This window comes from Ranitomeya imitator, chromosome 5, assembly GCF_032444005.1.
Source record: "Ranitomeya imitator isolate aRanImi1 chromosome 5, aRanImi1.pri, whole genome shotgun sequence".
Taxonomy (NCBI): domain Eukaryota; kingdom Metazoa; phylum Chordata; class Amphibia; order Anura; family Dendrobatidae; genus Ranitomeya; species Ranitomeya imitator.
In genome coordinates, this window is record NC_091286.1 from 62,804,369 (window position 1) to 62,823,720 (window position 19,352).

The following is a 19,352-nucleotide window of genomic DNA, read 5'->3' on the forward strand; positions in this document are numbered from 1 at the left end:
AGCTATTCTTGATTGGACTCAGCCCTCGTCAGTTAAGAGTCTTCAGAAGTTCTTGGGTTTCGCTAACTTCTACCGTCGTTTTATCGCTAATTTTTCTAGCGTTGTGAAACCTTTGACGGATATGACCAAGAAGGGCTCCGATGTAGCTAACTGGGCTCCTGCTGCCGTGGAGGCTTTCCAGGAGTTGAAACGCCGGTTTACTTCGGCGCCTGTTTTGTGCCAGCCCGATGTCTCACTTCCCTTTCAGGTTGAGGTGGATGCTTCGGAGATTGGAGCAGGGGCCGTTTTGTCGCAGAGAGGCCCTGGTTGCTCTGTTATGAAACCTTGTGCCTTTTTCTCTAGGAAGTTTTCGCCTGCCGAGCGAAATTATGATGTGGGCAATCGGGAGTTGTTGGCCATGAAGTGGGCATTTGAGGAGTGGCGTCATTGGCTCGAGGGTGCTAAGCATCGTGTGGTGGTCTTGACTGATCACAAAAATCTGATGTATCTCGAGTCTGCTAAACGCCTTAATCCGAGACAGGCCCGCTGGTCATTGTTTTTCTCCCGCTTTGATTTTGTTGTCTCGTATTTACCAGGTTCAAAGAATGTGAAGGCCGATGCTCTTTCTAGGAGCTTTGTGCCTGATGCTCCTGGAGTCGCTGATCCTGTTGGTATTCTTAAGGATGGAGTTATCTTATCAGCTATTTCTCCGGATCTGCGACGTGTGTTGCAGAGATTTCAAGCTGATAGGCCTGAGTCTTGTCCACCTGACAGACTGTTTGTTCCGGATAAGTGGACCAGCAGAGTCATTTCCGAGGTTCATTCCTCGGTGTTGGCAGGTCACCCGGGAATTTTTGGCACCAGAGATCTGGTGGCCAGGTCCTTTTGGTGGCCTTCTTTGTCAAGGGATGTGCGGTCATTTGTGCAGTCCTGTGGGACTTGTGCTAGAGCTAAGCCTTGCTGTTCTCGTGCCAGCGGGTTGCTCTTGCCCTTGCCTGTCCCGAAGAGACCTTGGACACATATCTCCATGGATTTCATTTCTGATCTTCCGCTATCTCAGGGCATGTCTGTTATCTGGGTGATATGTGATCGCTTCTCCAAGATGGTCCATTTGGTTCCTTTGCCTAAGCTGCCTTCCTCTTCCGATCTGGTTCCTGTGTTTTTCCAGAACGTGGTTCGTTTGCACGGCATCCCTGAGAATATTGTGTCAGATAGAGGATCCCAGTTCGTTTCCAGGTTCTGGCGATCCTTTTGTAGTAGGATGGGCATTGATTTGTCGTTTTCCTCTGCTTTCCATCCTCAGACTAATGGACAGACGGAGCGAACCAATCAGACTTTGGAGGCTTATTTGAGGTGTTTTGTCTCTGCTGATCAGGACGATTGGGTGACATTCTTGCCGTTGGCTGAGTTTGCCCTTAATAATCGGGCTAGTTCCGCCACCTTGGTTTCGCCTTTTTTCTGCAACACTGGTTTCCATCCTCGCTTTTCTTCAGGTCATGTGGAGTCTTCTGACTGTCCTGGGGTGGATTCTGTGGTGGATAGGTTGCAGCGGATCTGGAATCATGTGGTGGACAACTTGAAGTTGTCACAGGAGAGGGCTCAGCGCTTTGCCAACCGCCGCCGCGGTGTGGGTCCCCGACTACGCGTTGGGGATTTGGTATGGCTTTCTTCCCGCTTTGTTCCTATGAAGGTCTCCTCTCCCAAATTTAAACCTCGTTTTATTGGTCCTTACAAGATATTGGAAATCCTTAATCCTGTATCTTTTCGTCTGGATCTTCCTGTGTCGTTTGCTATTCACAATGTATTTCATAGGTCCTTGTTGCGGCGGTACGTTGTGCCTGTAGTTCCTTCTGCTGAGCCTCCTGCTCCGGTGTTGGTTGAGGGCGAGTTGGAATACGTGGTGGAGAAGATCTTGGATTCTCGCCTCTCCAGGCGAAGACTTCAGTACCTGGTCAAGTGGAAGGGCTATGGTCAGGAGGATAATTCCTGGGTGGTCGCCTCTGATGTTCATGCGGCCGATTTAGTTCGTGCCTTTCATGCCGCTCATCCTGATCGCCCTGGTGGTCGTGGTGAGGGTTCGGTGACCCCTCACTAAGGGGGGGGTACTGTTGTGAATTTGCTTTTTGGCTCCCTCTAGTGGTTACTAGTTTTTTGACTCTGGTTTTTCTGTCTTTCCTTTTATCCGCACCTGGGTCGTTAGTTAGGGGCGTTGCTTTTTAAGCTCCCTGGACACTCAGTTCTATGCCTGGCAACGTAGTTATCAGAGCTAATCTGCTGTGCTCTTGTCTACTGATCCTGGTCCGGTTATTCAGCTAAGTCATTTACTTTGCTTTTTGCTATTTGTTTTTGGTTTTGTATTTTTGTCCAGCTTGTTCCTAATCTGTATCCTGACTTTTGCTGGAAGCTCTAGGGCGCTGGTGTTCTCCCCCCGGACCGTTAGACGGTTCGGGGGTTCTTGAATTTCCAGTGTGGATTTTTGATAGGGTTTTTTGTTGACCATATAAGTTACCTTTCTATATTCTGCTATTAGTTAGCGGGCCTCTCTGTGCTAAACCTGGTTCATTTCTGTGTTTGTCATTTTCTCTTACCTCACCGTTATTATTTGTGGGGGGCTTCTATCCTGCTTTGGGGTCCCTTTCTCTGGAGGCAAGAGAGGTCTTTGTTTTCCTCTACTAGGGGTATTTAGATTCTCCGGCTGGCGCGAGTCATCTAGGATCAACGTAGGTATGACCCCCGGCTACTTCTAGTGTTGGCGTTAGGAGTAGATATATGGTCAACCCAGTTACCACTGCCCTATGAGCTGGATTTTTGTATCTTGCAGACTTCCACGTTCCTCTGAGACCCTCGCCATTGGGGTCATAACACCCATCTTGACTGCAAAAAACCCAGAAATGTAGAAATTTTTGCAAATTTATTAAAAAAGAAAAACTGAAATATCACATGTTCATAAGTATTCAGACCCTTTGCTCAGACACTCATGTATAAGTCACATGTTGTCCATTTCCTTGTGATCCTCCTTGAGATGGTTCTCCTTCATTGGAGTCCATCTGTGTTTAATTAAACTGATATGAATTGAATTGGAAAGGCACACATCTCTCTATAGAAGACCTCACAGCTCACAGTGCATATCAGACCAAATGAGAATCATGAGGTCAAAGGAACTGGCCAAGGAGCTCAGAGACAGAATTATGGCAAGGCACAGATCTGGCCAAGGTTGCAAGAATTTCTACAGTACTCAAGGTTCCTAAGAGCACAGTGGCCTCCATAATCCTTAAATGGAAGAAGTTTGGGACCACCAGAAGTCTTCCTAGACCTGGCCGTCCAGCCAAACTGAGCAATCATGGGAGAAGAGCCTTGGTGAGAGAGGTAAGGAAGAACACCAAGATCACTGTGACTGAGCTCCAGAGATGCAGTAGGGAGATGGAAAAAAGTTTAACAAAGTCAACTATCACTGCAGCTCTCCACCAGTCAGTTCTTTATGGCAGAGTGGCCTGACGGAAGCCTCTCCTCAGTGCAAGACATATGAAAGCCCGCATAGAGTTTGCTAAAAAACACATGAAGGACTCCCAGACTATGAGAAATAAGAGTCTCTGGCCTGATGAGACGAAGTTAGAACTTTTTGGTGATAATTCTAAGTGGTATGTGTGGAGAAAACCAGGCACTGCTCAATACAATCCCAACAGTGAAACATGGTGGTGGCAGCATCATGCTATGGGGGTGTTTTTCAGCTGCAGGGACAGGACGACTGATTGCCATTGAAGAAAATGTGAATGTGGACAAGTACAGAGATATCCTGGATGAAAACCTCTTCCAGAGAGCTCTGGACCTCAGACTTGGCTGAAAGTTCACCTTCCAACAAGACAATGACCCTAAGCACACAGCTAAAATAACAAAGGAGTGGCTTCAGACAACTCTGTATCCATTCTTGACTGGCCCAGCCAGAGCCCTGACCTAAACCCAATTGAGCATCTCTGGAGAGACCTAAAAATGGCTGTCCACCAACATTCACCATCCAACCTGATGGAACTGGAGAGGATCTGCAAGGGAAAATGGCAGAGGATACCCAAATCCAGGTGTGAAAAACTTGTTGCTTCATTACCAAGAAGACTTATGGCTGTACTAGCTCAAACGGTGCTTCTACTCACTACTGAGCAAAGGGTCTGAATACTTATGACCATGTGATATTTCAGTTTTTCTTTTTTTTTAAAATTTGCAAAAATTTCTACATTTCTGTTTTTTTTCTAGTCAAGATGGGGTGCAGAGTGTACATTAATGAGAAAAAAATGTTTTTTGAATTTACCAAATGGCTGCATTGAATCGAAGAGTGAAAAATTTAAAGGAGTCTGAATACTTTCCGTACCCACTGTATATCTGGGTGTTGCATGTGGTCACCTGCTTTACACTACACTGCTTCATTAAATAATTAAAGTGCTTGTCCTGGTTTGAGATGAAAGTCTTGCAGACATTACATGTGACTGCAGACTTCTGAATTGTCACAGTGCATGCACTGCACACTTTTTTGATTCTCCCTGTAATGTGAGCACAAGTATGCAATTTGTATACTTCTTGCCACATTCCAACTAGACATGTCCGGCCTTACTCAATTAATTTTCAATGAATGAGGCCATGCATGTCTAGTCGGCACATGACCACATGTATGTAAATTAATTCACAAACTACCAAAATGTATCAAAAACTAGGCAAACTCAAGTCTTCATACCAACACATAAAGGATTCCACACCCAAAGAGTATATTAGCCATAATTAATCTTTATTTTCAGAAACACAGAAAGACTATCTGGCAAAAGTGCAGGGATCAGCTAGAAATAACATTGCATATAGTATTGTGCCTATAATCAAAGTTGATACGGCGCTACCTGAGCTGCCCAAAGCCTGAACATTACTGGCACACTAAGAGGAGTGATTAAATCAAAGTAGGACAATGCACTTTCAAACTTAATGTAGCTGATCCCTGCCGCCCCAACGCACATTTCGTGGTAACTTCTTTGGTGCGTTGGGGCAGCAGAGATCAGCTACGTTAAGTTTGAAAGTAAGTGCATTGTCCTACTTTGATTGTTTTATATTGTAATCTTGCTATCAGTCATCATCACACTGCAGGCCATACAGGAACCACAGTACTGATGAGAATTAGTATTACAAAAACATTAACATTTACACCCAGGTACCTTATAGATGACATGGTCTCTGATTGGAGATGTTCTCTTTCTTCATCTTGTCCAGACACAATGATGACTTTTCTCACCCACATCTCATTTCTGCAGACTTTCATCTCCTCCTGTCTTGTGCTAGCAGTGTAATTATAATGCTCCTGAATAAAAAATGGCTGCCCTACCTTGAACCCCTGAATAAATAATTACCCATCACTATATTCCCTGCACAAAATATGACCCACACATTGGCACATGTCCTCCGAACTGCCCTCTCCTTTCCAAATTGAGGCCCCTCTTCACACTGTCCTCTCATACTTGGTCCCCCTTATAGGGCCCAGTTTCTATACTGTGCCTCTTCATCACACTTCCTCTCCATCTCAGACTGCCCTTCCTGGCTGTATACTTGTAATGTGTACTTATGCTACCCCCACACACACACTACCCAGTCTCTATTCTGTACCAACTCATACTTTTCTCCCCCCTATACTGTCTCCTCACACTACTCCTCTCAATAGTCTCCTCAAATCTCCCCTGCTCTCTATTCTGTGTCAGGAAACATTCTTCTCCTCGCTTCTCTGTGTCTGCATACATTAGCCCTTTGCTACTCATACTGCGTCTGCATATATTCAACCCCTAGCTCCTCAGCTGGTCTCTATCTTGCTTCAATGATAATGTATTGACACATGACCATTTCAGTCAATTAAGTATTGACACTTTACCGCTGCTGTCAATCAATAATACAAGACCACTATAGTCAAATAATGTACCAGCATATGACCACTGCAGTCAATCACTGATGGCGTAATAACGTATGACCACTGCAGTCAATGTACTGATATATAATAAGAAGAAACCCGGCACTCAACTTTGAAGTGATCAATCTGGTAATTTAATATGATTCACTGTAGTATTTAAAAAAAGTTTTGGTCTTACATCAGACCTTCAGTTACAAGTTACAGTGTTCCTATTGGTTTGATAATGCCAATAGGTGCAGTAGCAGACTAGCAGGCGTCCTCTCCTAGCCACTGCGGCACACCATACGCCTCATCTAGCAGCAATCAGGCTTCATTACTCTTTTTTTTCCAGGATACACAGTCCCCTGGATCCAGTGATCTGCTACTGCACCTATTGGAAGTGGATCTTGAGGAAGGAAACAGGTGTTTCTGAAACGTGTCGGTTTTGGTCCTTACCGCGATCCGTACCAAGCATTCAGTCACGTGGGAGGTCACCTGATCCACTGCATCACGCAGGTCCTAGACGAGCCGCTCTCACTGCTCGCACCTCGCGCAGTGCGTCTGTACCAGGATACAGAATCTCCGCCCCTTACTGGAGTGCACTGACGGAGCAGCTGCCACCGGCCGGGGCAGCTCTCCAATACCACGTTTAGAAGATTTTATTCACCGGATTCATTGCATCTTAGAACATCTCAGAACATTTGGAATCCACCGATCCGTATGTTTCATCGCCGGTGAGCAAGGTATTGACTATGATTCTTTTATACCTAACTGACTTTGTGCATTTGAATCGTTAATTTTATGTGTCTTGGACACAGCGGTAGGGTGTTTGTTTGCTCATCTAATCACCCTATAGACTTCTTTGGCGGACTTTACCGAACTATATCGGTGCATCTAGTTTGTTACATACTTTTGGATATACCAGCGCGAATTATTGTATTATATTTTCATTATTTGTTTTTTTTTTTCTTGGGTTTTCTCAAGTGAAAGTAACTTTAAGCAATGGGAAATAGAGAATCTTGAAACTACGAATTGTTTCCATTTTTGCAATATTTGTGCTATATTTAGTGCCCATTAATATAGAACAAAATCCAATATGTGTCCTAATAGAGAAGCAGCGTGACCGTGTGTAATTGCTGTCAGCTACTCAGTTTCCGATGAGTCAGTAGATGTTGTATTGTCTGAGCAATACTTCAGGCCCTTTATGTTTAATTTAGTGGTTTCTGCTAATTATATGTTTAGTATTTTTCCTCTTAGTATGACAGAACAGCTCTTTGTTCTACAAACAGAACATTAGTTAAGCTAATATCCATGAAGGAGATGTCTAGAAAGCATATGGGCTAACACATAAGCCTATTGTCGCCATTTACATCCCGTCCCGATGGTCCTGTGGTCCTCTGGTGGTCTCTGTTTACACCGCTGCAGTTGTAATGCGCTATCCCATGTTGTGATCACTAGTCATAGAAGTCACAAGTCATCATTGGTTAATTTTAGGGGTCATAGATCAGTACATTGACTGTAGTGGTCATACGTTATTACGCCATCAGTGATTGACTGCAGTGGTCATATGCTGGTACATTATTTGACTATAGTGGTCTTGTATTATTGATTGACAGCAGTGGTATAGTGTCAATACTTAATTGACAGAAATGGTCATGTGTCAATACATTATCATTGAAGCAAGACAGAGACCAGCTGAGGACCACTGTAAGTAGGGAATTATTTGTTCATTAAAAACACACGCAGCCCTCACACAAGTCAAACCAATATCCTTAATTTTGCTAATTTTAAGGTGTTTAGTTTTCAACTATTCCATAGATACAGCAAGTATTTGAAGCATTTTAAAATCCCTTGTACTTTACATATCACATTGCTGACAGCAGATATTTTAGTTTTTTATCAGGTTCTGCTGAATATTCTATATATCAAGTAAGCCATAAATTAGTTCCCAATCCTCTAGCTTTCCAATATGGTGTTGGTGGCCCAGTAGAGGGCTCTGATAGGTACATCTGGAAGTTGCTGTTGGAATTTCTTAGCATACCCTTTATTTTTGTAGACACAATAAGAATGGTGACCAAAATTATGGCCAAGGTGCTACTCTTTTCACTGTCTAATTCTGGCTAGTGTAAATTATACCTATAATGTGAAATAGACACCAGCTAGTAATCCAATCTCCAAGTTTCTATCTGATGACCCAATTCAATGGGCATTTCAATATTGTGATGCAGTGACCCAGGTGGCAGCTAGGGGTCGCTGTATGTGCTCCCCAGGACACGCATGGAGGCATAATGGGGATAGTAAGACAGTGTTCGGCATTGTGGTGAATGGTCGGTATGTGTGTCGCAGAGGAAGGAACTCTGCGTTGTCAGCCTGAAGCAATGTTGTGTTCTGGGACCAGTAGTCCCACAAGTAGTTGTGTAGTTTTTAAGGGAGGCTGGTAAGGCTAGTTATGAGAGATTCGCGGGTCAAACTAGCCACACACACACTCCCACCTAGGGGAGTGGTCAAAGGTATATAATGTGACCAGGGTGTGGGTCACATGGCTCCTGTATGGTTCCAGTGTTTTGATTGAATGGTCCAAGTGCAAGGTCCTGGAAGCCTGTGTTGGAAGTCCTGGGAGTAGGATTTCTGAACAGCACATGGTGGGGCTTTGGACCTGGGGGCCTGGGGTGTTGGACTAACATCCTGAATAGCATCCGGACAGGTCACATGCCTGGGGTGTTGGACGAAGTCCTGAATAGCACCTGGACAGGCCACATGTGTCTGTGTTGGACGGTCCCAGGTGGGATGGAAGTCATGAAGAGCACAGTGTGATCGTGGTCCTGGACAGACTGTGTTGGAAGCTCCTGTGAGTGGAGTCTTCTGGAGCACTTGAGAGAATGTGGACCTGGACGATCTGTGTTGGGGAAGCTACCGTCCTTCGGTGGGTCTGGTCTCACTAAGGTGTACGGGCCAGGCAAGTTGGTGATCCCCGTGAGGCAGCTTTCCCGGAAGAGAGGACTGACCAGGAGCCAGCAGGTGGAGCAGGAGCTCCCGTCAGGTACCTGTACAGACTGTTGGTGCTTGTTATGTTCTATGAACTGTGTGGTAATCCACGGCAACTGGTCAGGAGAGGACCAGCGTGTTTAGTTGCCCCAGATGTGAAAACTTGATGTGATGTGAAACTTGATGTGATGTCCTGGTACAGTGTGTAAATGGACTGTTCATAATGTGGTTTATGACACCTTAATAAACCAAATAGACTGTTTTGTGTGGAAAACCGTGCCCGTGTGCTCAAATATCACTGCCAAGCGAGTGTCCCCCAAACACGTGGTAAGTGCAATCTTACAATATAAAGGGTGAGAAAGAAAGGTGAGCGTGAGCACACTGAAACACAAACATATGTAGAGCTAGTTTTCCAATTTCTGTTTTAAAGGGATTGTCCCCTTTATCTTTATTTATCAACTGTGTTGCAGACATTATTTGATGGCACTTACTAATAAATGTGTCATAGTTCCTCCTCCTGCACTTGTTAGTACCATGTTCTTCACAGACTGTATAACTATCCTGCTCTTGGCATGGCTGCTGATGAAAGACCTGTCCATCATCCCCCTACAACTGAAAATCAGGGGTTTTTTTTAGATGCTTTTCAATCAGCAGCCACATTGAGATCAGGAGAGCAGTGCAGCCTGTGAGGAAGGAGGCACTAGGAAACGTAGGAGGAAAACCTGTAATATGTACAGTATATATTAGTAAGCGCCACAAAATCACGTTGTCAAACGCAATTGCGAAAATAAAGTGGCTAAACCTTTTAACCCCTTCAAGTCGCGGCCCTTTTTCGTTTTTGCGTTTTCGTTTTTCACTTCCCTCCTTCCCAGAGCCATAACTTTTTTATTTTTCCGTCAGTATGGTCATGTGAGGGCTTATTTTTTGCGGGATGAGTTGTATTTTGAACGACACCATTGGTTTTACCATGTCTTTTACTAGAAAACGGGAAAAAAATTCCAAGTGCGGTGAAATTGCAAAAAAAAGTGCAATCCCACACTTGTTTTTTGTTTGGCTTTTTTGCTAGGTTCATTAAATGCTAAAACTAACCTGCCATTGTGATTCTCTAGGTCATTACGAGTTCATAGACATCTAACATGTCTATGTTATTTTTTATCCAAGTGGTGAAAAAAAATTCCAAACTTTGCTTAAAAAAAACAAAAAACAAAAGTGCCATTTTCCGATACCCGAAGCGTCTCCATTTTTCGTGATCTGGGGTCAAGTGAGGGCTTATTTTTTGCGTGCCGAGCTGACATTTTTAATGATACCATTTCAGTGCAGATACGTTCTTTTGATCGCCCGTTATTGCATTTTAATGCAATGTCGCAGCGACCAAAAAAAACGTAATTCTGGCATTTCGGATTTTTTCTCGCTACGCTGTTTAGCGATCAGGTTAATGCTTTTTTTAATTGATAGATCGGGCGATTCTGAACGCGGCGATACCAAATACGTGTAGGTTTGTTTTTTTTTAATTGTTTTATTTAGGATGGGGCGAAAGGGGGGTGATTTAAACTTTTATATTTTTTATATTTTTTCCATATTTTTAAAAACATTTTTTTTTACTTGTGCCATGCTTCAATAGCCTCCAGGGGAGGCTAGAAGCTGGTATAGCCTGATCGGCTCTGCTACATAGCAGCGATCATCAGATCGCTGCTATGTAGCTGAAATGCAGGTGTGCTGTGAGCGCCGACCACAGGGGGGCGCTCACAGCAAACCTGCATCAGTAACCATAGAGATCTCAAGGACCTCTATGGTTACCATCCTGATGCATCGTCGACCCCCGATCATGTGACGGGGTCGGAGATGACATCATTTCCGGCCGCCCGGCCAGAAGCGCCGGTTAAATGCCGCTGTCTGCGTTTGACAGCGGCATTTAACAGGTTAATAGCGGCGGGTGAATAGCGATTTCACCCGCCGCTATTGCGCGCACATGTCAGCTGTACAAAACAGCTGACATGTCGCGACTTTGATGTGGGCTCACCGCCGGGTGACACGGCATGCGCAGTAATAGTACGGCGCATGTCGTGAAAGGGTTAAAGCCAGGAAGAGAGAAGGCTGGTGCTGTCTGTATGAATGCACATGATCTCTGCAGGCTTCAGTGATTGGCTGCAGTGGTCACATAGATGCATAGCATGTCATTGCTGCAGGAAAGTAAACAGACGCAGGCAGGGCCGGACTGGCCATCTGGCAATTCTGGCAAATGTCAGAAGGGCCTGTCTGGTCATGGGCCAGCTTGTCTGCTATGTTGTTAACAGAATCTGTGTTCTCAAGACTCCCACACTGTTAAGAGTTGTGACAAAGCACAAAGTCGCTGACTCAGTCAATTACCCCAGCAGGCCATGGGCATCACTGGAAATATTGGTCCTGTAGTAAATCTTGCTTTCCTCCATCCAGGGTAATATTAGTAATATATCCCATCTGATGCTCGGGGGCGGGGATGGCACGGGCCTGTGTGATTTCAAATGCCAGGACTGAATTTCAGCCCCAGTCCCTATCTGAATGCAGGACTCAACTGGAGTGGAAAATGTCTCTGGTGAATGCAATTTTTTTTTATACAGTGTTTTTTATTTTGCAGCATTTTGCACGTTACAATTTTTTTTAAGATCTGTACAATTTTTTTTAACGAAGACATTTACTAAAATAACTTTTGTTAGTAAAAGATGGATGGAAGAGGAGAAAGAAAGTGGTAGGTGTGAACAGAACCATTTGTGTATCTCTTGAGGAGATGATTTCAAGCTGCATGTCCTTAGTCCTTATCCGTTTGTAAGTTTTGAACCAGTTTTAAAAAATCCGATTGTTGCACTTGACTATCTTCAATAGTCTCATTGAGCATAAATGGAGTAGAAGTACGCATCCTTGACCTGCGCTCCACTCACTCAGGGTTCTTCAGAGCATCTTTGTCAGGATCAGTTGGTGTCACAGTAGTCTGACCCCCAGAGATAGAGAAGTCCTCTCTTATGGATAGAGGATAATTTTCAAACTTGGTACAACCCCTCTAACAAACATTGAACGTTATAAGGGAAAAGGCCAATAATAATAATAATATATTTCCTAGTGACATGGGCTTTTATTGTAGAGATTACAGCCAGTCGATGTGGTTTTGAACTTAGTGCCCAGTTGTGGTGACTGCCGGGTAGCAGTGTTATGGCCGGAGTGCTACGTATGGCTCCTGAATTACTGGTTGAAGAAGACTTGCCTAATTACTCATGGTAATCAAATTTGATAAATTCTCAGTTTGTACTGAGCAGTTTACATCATATATTTCTAAACCTATATATAAACTTTAGTCATACAGGGTACAAAAAACCAAGACACCATCTTCCTTTACCCATTTTCACCACTTGCTCACACATATGACTGTGCCACAGTTTATCCTACATTGTTAAAATTACATTTTGGTTAAGAAAAACCCACCACTCTGACATTGCTTCCCCTATGTAACTGTAAAACGAGGAAACTGCGAGCACAGGGTGTGATTGGTCACTGAAGTGTTACTAAACCTGCACGGAAACAGATAGTCAATGCCCAGCATTTATTTCTGTCACAACCTCGGAAATTGCCATTTCACATTTTGTGACGAGAAGGAGAAGATGGAGAGAGAGCCGCAGAAAATTCGAGATGGCTATCTTGTGAAGAAAGTAAGTACCTTTGCACAGAATGTTAAAGAGTCTTAATGACTAGAAAGTTAATTACAGAAGCGTGTGTTTTAGGTTTTTAAGCATAAATTTTCCTAAAAAAGGGTCACAGTCTTAAAGGGACACCGTCACCTGAATTTGGAGGGAACAATCTTCAGCCATGGAGGCGGGGTTTTTGGGTGTTTGATTCACCCTTTCCTTACCCGCTGGCTGCATGCTGGCTGCAATATTGGATTGAAGTTCATTCTCTGTCCTCCATAGTACACGCCTGCACAAGGTGCAATCTTGCCCTGCGCAGGCGTGTACTATGGAGGACAGAGAATGAACTTCAATCCTATATTGCAGCCAGCATGCAGCCAGCAGGTAAGGAAAGGGTGAATCAAAAACCCCCAAACCCCGCCTCCATGGCTGAAGATTGTTCCCTCCAAATTCAGGTGACAGTGTCCCTTTAAGGGAACCGTTTCATACTATACTAAGTAAAGGGGTCACGAGGACTATTGTATTTAAGAGACAATTTTTAACCTAGCGATAGCCAACAATTGCCCAGTTTTGTTACTGTTGTGTTCTGTCTGTCATTTGATATTTGATTTTTAAGAAGGGATGACATAGAAAAGATAGAATCATATCTTTATAAAATTAGATCATTAGAGATTGAGCAGAGAGATAGGTGATGGGACCTCACCTGGCTTTCGAGAGGTTTTCAAAGGAAAATTAGTGATAATAGCAGCATGGATTAAAGAGAACCTGACAGCTGATACATGCTGCCTGATCCACTGACAGCATGTATCAGGCACCGGCTGTATAATTTCAGCCAGGTATGTTTGACTCTGAAACTTTCAGAGAACAAGGTGGGACCAAGCCTCATTGGAGATTAGTCAGACAAGCTAGTATCTGGTGGCTTCTCCATGCCACTGACAGCGATTAACAGGTCCCTATAGAGGCACAGGGAGAGACCCATCAATCAAGAAGAACAGAAATGGAGACCCTGCTGGAAGTCGCTTTTAACCCCTTCACCCGAAAGCTGTTTTTACCTTCCTGACCAGGCCAATTTTTTCAATTTGGACCAATGTCACTTTTCTTTTTTTAACTCTGGAATACTTCAATCCATCCTAGTGATTCTGAGAGTTCAGTTTTCTCATAACATATTGTACTTCATGATAGTGGTAAAATTTGTTCGATATGACTTGAGTTGATTTGTGAAAATATTAGAAATTTGGCAAAAATTTCGCAATTTTCAAACTTTTCATACTTATGTCCTTAAACCAGAGAGTTATGTCAAACAAAATGGTTAATAGATAACGTTTCTCACATGTCTATTTTACATCTACACAATATTTGAAACATATTTTTTTTGTTAGGAAGTTAGAGGGGTTAAAAGTTGCTCAGCAATTTTTCATTTCTACAACAAAATTTACAAAACTTATTTTAGAGACCATATCACATTTGAAGTGAATTTGAGTGGCCTATGTGACAAAAAATACACCAAACTGATACCATTCTTAAAGCTGCAGCCCTCAAAACCACAACCAAGAATTTTATTAACCCTTCGGGTGACTCACCCGAAATTAATGCAATGTGGAAGGAAGAAAATTAACATTTTATGCCACTAACCCATATGTGAGGGAAAACTGTTTGGGCGCAATGCAGGGCTCAGAAGTAAAAGAGCATTGTTTGACTTTTTGGCTGGAATTAAGAGCGGACACCATGTTGCATTTGGGGCACCCCTCACGTGCCTAAACAATGGAAACCCCGCATAAGTGACCCCATTTTGGAAACTAGACCCATTAAAGAATGTATCTAGATTTGTGATGAGCCCCTTGTACCCTCAGGTGCTTCACAGAAGTTTATAACGTAGAGCTCTGAAAATAAAAAATCTAATTTTTCCCACAAAAATGTTCTTTGAGCCCCAGATTTTTGGGGGGTAAAAAATGGACCATACAATTTGTTGTGGCATTTCTCCTGAGTATGCTAATACTCCATATGTGTTGGAAAACTACTGATTGGGCGCAGGGCCGGCGTCAGCACCCGGCGCACCCAGGCAAGTGTCGGGGCCCTGAGCAGGCAGGGGGCCCACTCGCCGTCAGGGACACTGGCGCACTATAGTGCCGGCCCCCGCAAGTGGACCCCTCTGCCTGCTTCGGGCCCCGGCACTTGCAATACTTACCTCTCCCGGTTCCAGCGCTGCAGCATCTTCCATCTTCTGACTGTGACGTTCAGGTCAGAGGGCGCGATGACGTCACCAGTGCGCGCCCTCTGCCTGAGCAGTCGCAGCACAGAGAGCAGGAAGACACCGACGGTGAGGAGTCCAGAGCAGAGCAGCGTCAAGCAATGAGAGGTATTTCATTTTTTTAAATATTTGGAGCAATGTATGGGGACCATCAGAAGGGGCCCATATATGGAGCATTATATGGGGCTAATTCTATATGGAGTATCTTATGGGGCCAATAAAATAGGGAGCATCTTATGAAGCCAATTCTATAGGGAGCATTATATGGGACCAATTTAATATGGAGCATCTTATGTGGCCAATTCAATATGGAGCAGTATATGGAGCCAATTACATATGGAGCAGTATATGGGGCCAATAATATATGAAGCATCTTATGGGACTAATTATATATGAAGCATTTTATATGGCCAATTATATATGGAGCATTATATGGGGTCCATTATACATGGAGCATCTTATGGGGTCAATTATTTTTGGAGCATTACATGGTACCCATTCTGTAAGGAGTATTATATGGGGCCCATTCTGTATGGAGCATCATATGGGGCCCATTCTGTATGGAGCAATATATGGGACTCAGTATACTGTATGGGGCCGATCATATACTGTATGGAGCATTATATGAGGCCCATTATATATGTAGCAATAGATGGGGCCCATCATATACTGTATGGAGAATTATATGTGGCTCACTATACTGTATGGAGCATTATATGGGGTCAATTCCGTATGGAGCAATATATGCGGCTCATTCTGTATGGAGTACTCTGTGGTGCCCATTATGCTGTATGGAGCATTATATGAGGCTCATTATTCTGTATGGAGCATAATATTGGGCTCATTATTCTGTTTGAAGCAATATATGGGGCTCATTATTCGGTATAGAGGACTATGTGGTGCCAATTATACTGTATGGAGCACTATATGGGGCCATTATACTGTATGGGGCTCATTATTCTGTTTGGAGCAATATATGGGGCTCATTATTCTGTATAGAGGACTATACTGTCCAGTTTCTGAGCTAATGTAGAATGCACAATAGATATCACTCATGTAATGTAAGTAGTAAGTGAAATCTTTGGCATTGTGCTATACCTATATTTCTCTGCCGTATCCGTACATTATGAATTGTGGTATGTGTTAAAGGGGCCCACTGGGACTCTTTCGCCCAGGGCCCATGAAAACCTGGAGCTGGCCCTGATTGGGCGCATGACAAGAGTTGGAAGGGATGGAGAGCTGTTTGAGTGTTTGTACGCAACATTTGCTGTAATCGTTAGCGGACGCCATGTCAAGTTTGCAGAGCCTCTGATGTGCCTAAACAGTGGAAACCCCCACAAGTGACTTCAGTGACTTCATTTTGGAAACTACACCCCCAGGGAACTTATCTAGAGGTGTGTTGACCACATTGAACCCACAGGTGCTTCAGATAATTTAATATTGTTGAGCTGTGAAAATTAAAAAAAATACATGTTTTCCACAAAAATTTTGCCTTAGCCCCAAATTTTTCATTTTCGCTAGAGTAACAGGAGAAATAGACCATACAATTTGTCCTGCGTACACAGACACCCCAAATGTTGTGGAAAACTACTGTTTAGGAACATGACAGGGCTCAGAAGTTCAGTAGCACCAATTGAATTCTGGAGCGCAATTTTGGCTGGAACAAACTGCTAAAGCCCCCGATATGACAAAACAGCAGAAACTCCCACAAGCAGCAGAAACCCCTAAAATTTTATCATTTTTTTCCACTAAAATGTTACTTTGGCCTCAAGTTTTCAATTTTTAAGAGGGATAATAGGAGAAAATGGACCACAAAATATGTTGTTGAAAAGTACTTTTGAGGCACAGTGCAAAGCTCAGAAGTGAAGAAGTGCAATATTGTAGTGCACATTTTGCTGAAATGATTTGAGGGTGCCATTTCAGATTGGCACATCCCCTGAAGTACCAGAACAGCAAAAAATCCCTATAATTAACTCCATTTTACAAACTACAACTTTCAATGAATTCATATAAGGGTGCAGTGATCATATTGACATCAGAGGTGTGTCACATAACCTTACATCATTGGGTGGCCTTTGTACTACCAGTTACATGGAAGCCCCTATATCCATTGCTAGATGATGGACCTGAGTGGGGACTTGCTTTTTTTCTGGATTACGTTGACTTGGGATCACATTTATCTTGCATTCTGCGCTGAGCACTTACATCAGGGTTTTCATATAAATCTCCAAACGTGATTCAGAAGAAAACACTGATGTATCCATTCACTATAATGAGGCAGCAGATTTACTTTGGACTCCTCCTGGCCGTCTCTTCGGTGGTGTCTATCTTTTCAGAGGTGCACAAATCTGTGCATTGCCATATTTTGAAAGCTATAATTTTTTCTATATTTCTGCCAACAGAGTCATGTGAGGGCTTGTTTTTTGTTGGATGAGTTGATGTTTTTATTGGTACCATTTTTGGTTACATAACATTTCTTGATCGCTTTCTATTCTGATTTTTAGGAGGCAGAATGATCAAAAAAAAGCAATTCAAGAATTGTTTCTTTGGGGTTTTTTATGCCGTTCGCCATGTGGTAAAAGTGATAAGACAACGTTATTCTTCGTGTCAGCACGATTCGAGTGATACCACATTTATATAATTTTTTTTTATGTTTAGGCGCTTTTACACAATAAAAACTATTTTGTAGAAAAAATAATTGTTTTTGCATCACTTTATTCGGAGTTCTATAGCTTTTTTATTTTTGAGTTGATGGAGCTGTATGGTCGCTTATTTTTTGTGGAACAAGATGATGTTCTTAGCGACACCAATTTTATTTACATTCAACTTTTTGATCGTGCTGTATTCCACTTTTTGTTCAGCAGTATGATGAAGAAGAATATTTTTTGCCACATTTTAATTTTTTTTTTTTTACGGCATTCACTGAAGGGCTGCAGCGTCGTATATATACAGCAGGGTTAAAGAATGTTTTTCTCTGAAACACCCCAGTGGTTCAAAGTCAAGCATACATAGCTGAGATCATACAGCCAGTACCTAATACAGTGGGGAAAATAAGTATTTGATACATTGCTGACTTTGCAAGTTTTCCCACCTACACAGAATGGAGAGGTCTGTAATTTTTATCGTAAGTACACGTCAACTGTGAGATAGAATCTAAAAAAAATCCATAAAATCACATTGTAATATTTTTACATAATTAATTGGCATGAAATATGTATTTGATACAATAGAAAAATAGAACTTAATATTTGGTGTAGAAACCTTTGTTTGCATTTACAGAGGTCAGACGTCTCCTGTAGTTCTTAACCAAGTTTGTACACACCGCAGCAGGGATTTTGCCCCCCTCCTCCATACAGATCTTCTCCAGGTCTTTCAGCTTTTGGGGTTGTCGCTGGTCAACATTGAGTTTCAGCTCCCTCCAAAAATTTACCATTGGGTTCAGGTCTAGAGACTGGCTCGGCCACTCCAATACCTTTAAATGCTTCTTACAGAGCCACTCCTTAGTTGCCCTGCCTGTGTGTTTCGGGTGATTGTCATGCTGAAGACCAAGTCACGACCCATCTTCAATGCTCTTACTAAGGGAAGAAGGATGTTGACCAAAATCTCACGTACATGACCCCATCTCTCCTCCTTTCAATACGGTACATTCGTCCTGTCCTCTTTGCAGAAAAGCACCCCCAAACAGTTAAGGTTTAACCCCTTCATGACCCAGCCTATTTTGACCTTAATGACCTGGCCGTTTTTTGCAATTCTGACCAGTGTCCCTTTATGAGGTAATAACTCAGGAACGCTTCAACGGATCCTAGCGGTTCTGAGATTGTTTTTTCGTGACATATTGGGCTTCATGTTAGTGGTAAATTTAGGTCAATAAATTCTGCGTTTATTTGTGATAAAAACGGAAATTTGGCGAAAATTTTGAAAATTTCGCAATTTTCACATTTTGAATTTTTATTCTGTTAAACCAGAGAGTTATGTGACACAAAATAGTTAATAAATAACATTTCCCACATGTATACTTTACACCAGCACAATTTTGGAAACAACATTTTTTTTTGCTAGGAAGTTATAAGAGTTAAAATTTGACCAGCGATTTCTCATTTTTACAACGAAATTTACAAAACCATTTTTTTTAGGGACCACCTCACATTTGAAGTCAGTTTGAGGGGTCTATATGGATGAAAATACCCAAAAGTGACACCATTCTAAAAAATGCACCCCTCAAGGTGCTCAAAACCACATTCAAGAAGTTTTTTAACCCTTCAGGTGCTTCACAGCAGCAGAAGCAACATGGAAGGAAAAAATGAACATTTAACTTTTTAGTCACAAAAATTATCTTTTAGCAACATTTTTTTTATTTTCCCAATGGTACAAGGAGAAACTGAACCACGAAAGTTGTTGTCCAATTTGTCCTGAGTACGCTGATACCTCATATGTGGGGGTAAACCAATGTTTGGGCGCACGGCAGGGCTTGGAAGGGAAGGAGCGCCATTTGACTTTTTGAATGAAAAATTGGCTCCACTCTTTAGCGGACACCATGTCACGTTTGGAGAGCCCCCGTGTGCCTAAAAATTGGAGCTCCCCC

General features: G+C 42.8%; 1 protein-coding gene across 1 annotated transcript in view; it reads left to right on the forward strand.

Moving 5' to 3' along the window:
- Positions 1–12,472: 12,472 nt before the first annotated feature.
- Positions 12,473–19,352, forward strand: part of PLEK (pleckstrin) — a 61,407-nt gene continuing 54,527 nt past the window's right edge. Inside the window, exon 1 of the mRNA XM_069768738.1 lies at positions 12,473–12,546. Within this exon, the coding sequence (XP_069624839.1) occupies positions 12,499–12,546 (48 nt within the window). The 5' untranslated portion in view covers positions 12,473–12,498. The remainder of the gene's footprint in view (positions 12,547–19,352) is intronic.